General features: G+C 66.6%; 1 protein-coding gene across 1 annotated transcript in view; it reads left to right on the top strand.

The window, feature by feature from the left end:
• The window catches only part of CACNB3 (calcium channel, voltage-dependent, beta 3 subunit), a 6,559-nt gene extending 4,024 nt beyond the window's left edge, over nt 1-2,535 (top strand). The window contains exons 2-13 of the mRNA XM_009883194.1: nt 6-36; nt 145-267; nt 352-467; nt 544-608; nt 708-727; nt 934-1,014; nt 1,231-1,289; nt 1,372-1,481; nt 1,573-1,724; nt 1,807-1,902; nt 1,988-2,137; nt 2,245-2,535. Coding sequence (XP_009881496.1) covers nt 6-36; nt 145-267; nt 352-467; nt 544-608; nt 708-727; nt 934-1,014; nt 1,231-1,289; nt 1,372-1,481; nt 1,573-1,724; nt 1,807-1,902; nt 1,988-2,137; nt 2,245-2,535 — 1,294 coding nt within the window. The remainder of the gene's footprint in view (nt 1-5; nt 37-144; nt 268-351; nt 468-543; nt 609-707; nt 728-933; nt 1,015-1,230; nt 1,290-1,371; nt 1,482-1,572; nt 1,725-1,806; nt 1,903-1,987; nt 2,138-2,244) is intronic.
• The last annotated feature ends 41 nt before the right edge of the window (nt 2,536-2,576 follow it).

The following is a 2,576-nucleotide window of genomic DNA, read 5'->3' as shown; positions in this document are numbered from 1 at the left end:
TGCAGCAGGCCCCGGCAGCGGCTGGAGAGGGCCAGGGTACCGGGATGGGGGGAGGGGGGGGGAACAGGACACAGGGCACGGCCCTGGGGGGAACTGGGGGGGCCCGGGGGCGCTGACACCCTCTCCCCACGCTGCCATCCCCAGCACAAGCCAGTCGCCTTTGCCGTGCGCACCAATGTCAGCTACTGCGGGGCGCTGGATGAGGAGTGCCCAGTGCAGGGAGCCGCCATCAACTTTGAAGCCAAAGATTTCCTGCACATCAAGGAGGTAAGTTGGGGTGCTGGGCAGGGGGGTCAAGGCCAAGGGATGCACACCCCCCTCTGGCCTAAACTCTGCCCTGTCCTTGCCCAGAAATACAGCAATGACTGGTGGATTGGTCGCCTAGTGAAGGAGGGGGGGGACATCGCCTTCATCCCCAGCCCCCAGCGCCTGGAAGCCATGAGGCTCAAGCAGGAGCAGAAAGCCAGGTAGGGATCATCCCCTGCCAGCCCCCCTGGGTCCCCCCCGAGCCCCCCAATGCTTGCTCAACCCCTCGTCCCCCAGGAGAGCTGGCAATGCCTCTGGCCTCGGCGACAGTGGGAACCGGCGATCGCCTCCCCCCTCCTTAGGTAAGGGCAGATCCTGACCCAGAGGGGTCTGGGGGGGGTCATAGCGGTGGTCCCCACTTCGCTGACACCAACCTCTGTCTCTTCTCTCTTCTCCCCAAGCTAAGCAGAAGCAGAAGCAGGTGAGTCGCTGGGGCAGGGCTGCGCCCCGGGCAGGGGGCTGCAGGTAGGGCCAAGCATAGGTCGGGGCAGAGACCCCCCCTCTGCCCCTGGTTACGGGGCTGGGGGGCTCCAGGATGCCGGGGTTCTCTGCAATAGGCTCGATGACCCCTTTCTCTCTGCGAGTGGGAGTGTAGGGCACTGATGCCTCCCCATGTCCCCCCTGCAGACACAGCACATCCCGCCCTACGACGTGGTCCCCTCCATGCGGCCTGTGGTGCTGGTGGGGCCCTCACTGAAAGGATATGAGGTACAAGGGGGCTGCATGGTGTGTGTGGGGGGTTCACTGCACTCCCAGGGTGGTGGCCTGCACCCCTCGTCCCCTCCCTGCCCATCCCGTGCTGGTGGCGGGCAGATGGCAGGGCCAAGGGCTGCTGGCAGGGGGCCGGGTGGCTGCCACCTCCCTGCCGGTGCCATCTGCTGCCAGCTCACCATGGGCTCACCGGGCTGGTGGCCCCGCCGGCAGGTCACCGACATGATGCAGAAAGCCCTCTTCGACTTCCTCAAGCACAGATTCGATGGCAGGTGAGACCTCCCCCCCACCAGGTCCCACAGTCATGGCCCAGGGGGGTACCCAGGTCCCTACCGCTGTCCCTCTGCCTCCCAGGATCTCCATCACCCACATCACAGCTGACCTCTCCCTGGCCAAGCGCTCCATCCTCAACAACCTGGGCAAGCAGGCCATCCTGGAGCGCTCCACCACCCGCTCCAGCATTGGTGAGGGGCTGGGAGTGCCCTGGGGTGAAGGGACATCCCCCCCCTGGGAAGGGCCAGCCTGGCCTAACACGTCCCCCCCATGTCTCCCCAGCTGAGGTGCAGAGTGAGATCGAGCGCATCTTTGAGCTGGCCAAGTCCCTGCAGCTGGTGGTGCTGGACGCCGACACCATCAACCACCCAGCCCAGCTGGCCAAGACCTCTCTGGCACCCATCATCGTCTATGTCAAGGTGTCCTCGCCCAAGGTGAGGGGTGACCACGGTTCGGGGGGTGGGGGTGGGTTGGGCTGCCCCCTGCAGTGCCATCACTCTCCTCTCCCCTCCCCAGGTCCTGCAGCGGCTCATCAAATCCCGTGGCAAGTCCCAGGTGAAGCACCTTAACGTGCAGATGATGGCGGCCGACAAGCTGGTGCAGTGTCCCCCGGTGAGCCAGCAAGTCCCTCTGCCCTGGGGATGCTGCGTGGGGGTGTTCCCCGAGTCACTCCTGACCCCTCTTGCCTGTCCCCCAGGAGCTCTTTGATGTCATCCTGGATGAGAACCAGCTGGAGGATGCCTGCGAGCACCTGGCCGAGTACCTGGAGGTGTACTGGCGTGCCACGCACCACCCGCCTCACGCCCCCCACGCTGTGCCCTCACCCACTGGCCTCCCAGGCCTGCAGGTTCCCTCCCAGAGCCCACCCTCCCCACAGGCAGCAGCAGTGCACAGACTGGGGTGGGGGGGTGACAGCCCCCCGTGCCATCCCCGCAGCCCTGTCCCTCCCCGCAGAGCCAGCAGCTGCTGGGGGAACGGGGGGAGCACTCACCGCTGGAGCACGACAGCCTGATGCCATCAGACGAGGCGGGGGAGACCTCACCCCAGCCCTGGGGGGCTGCGTCCCAGCGCAGCTCCCGGCACCTGGAGGAAGAGGAGTACACAGACCCCTATCCTGACCTCTACCAGCCCCACCGGCATCACAACAGCGGGCTGCAGGGCCCTGGCACACCGGACCGCCAAACCGAGCGTAACCACGACAGGAACTGGCAGCGCAGCCGGCCCTGGGCCAAGGACAGCTATTAGGGGTGGGGAGGGGAGGGGGGCACGGCTGGGAACCGGCCCCC

Source organism: Charadrius vociferus, unplaced genomic scaffold (genome assembly GCF_000708025.1).
Source record: "Charadrius vociferus isolate BGI_N301 unplaced genomic scaffold, ASM70802v2 scaffold564, whole genome shotgun sequence".
NCBI classification, from domain to species: Eukaryota; Metazoa; Chordata; class Aves; order Charadriiformes; family Charadriidae; genus Charadrius; species Charadrius vociferus.
Note: the sequence above shows the minus strand (reverse complement) of the source record. Positions and strands in the feature narration are given on the sequence as shown.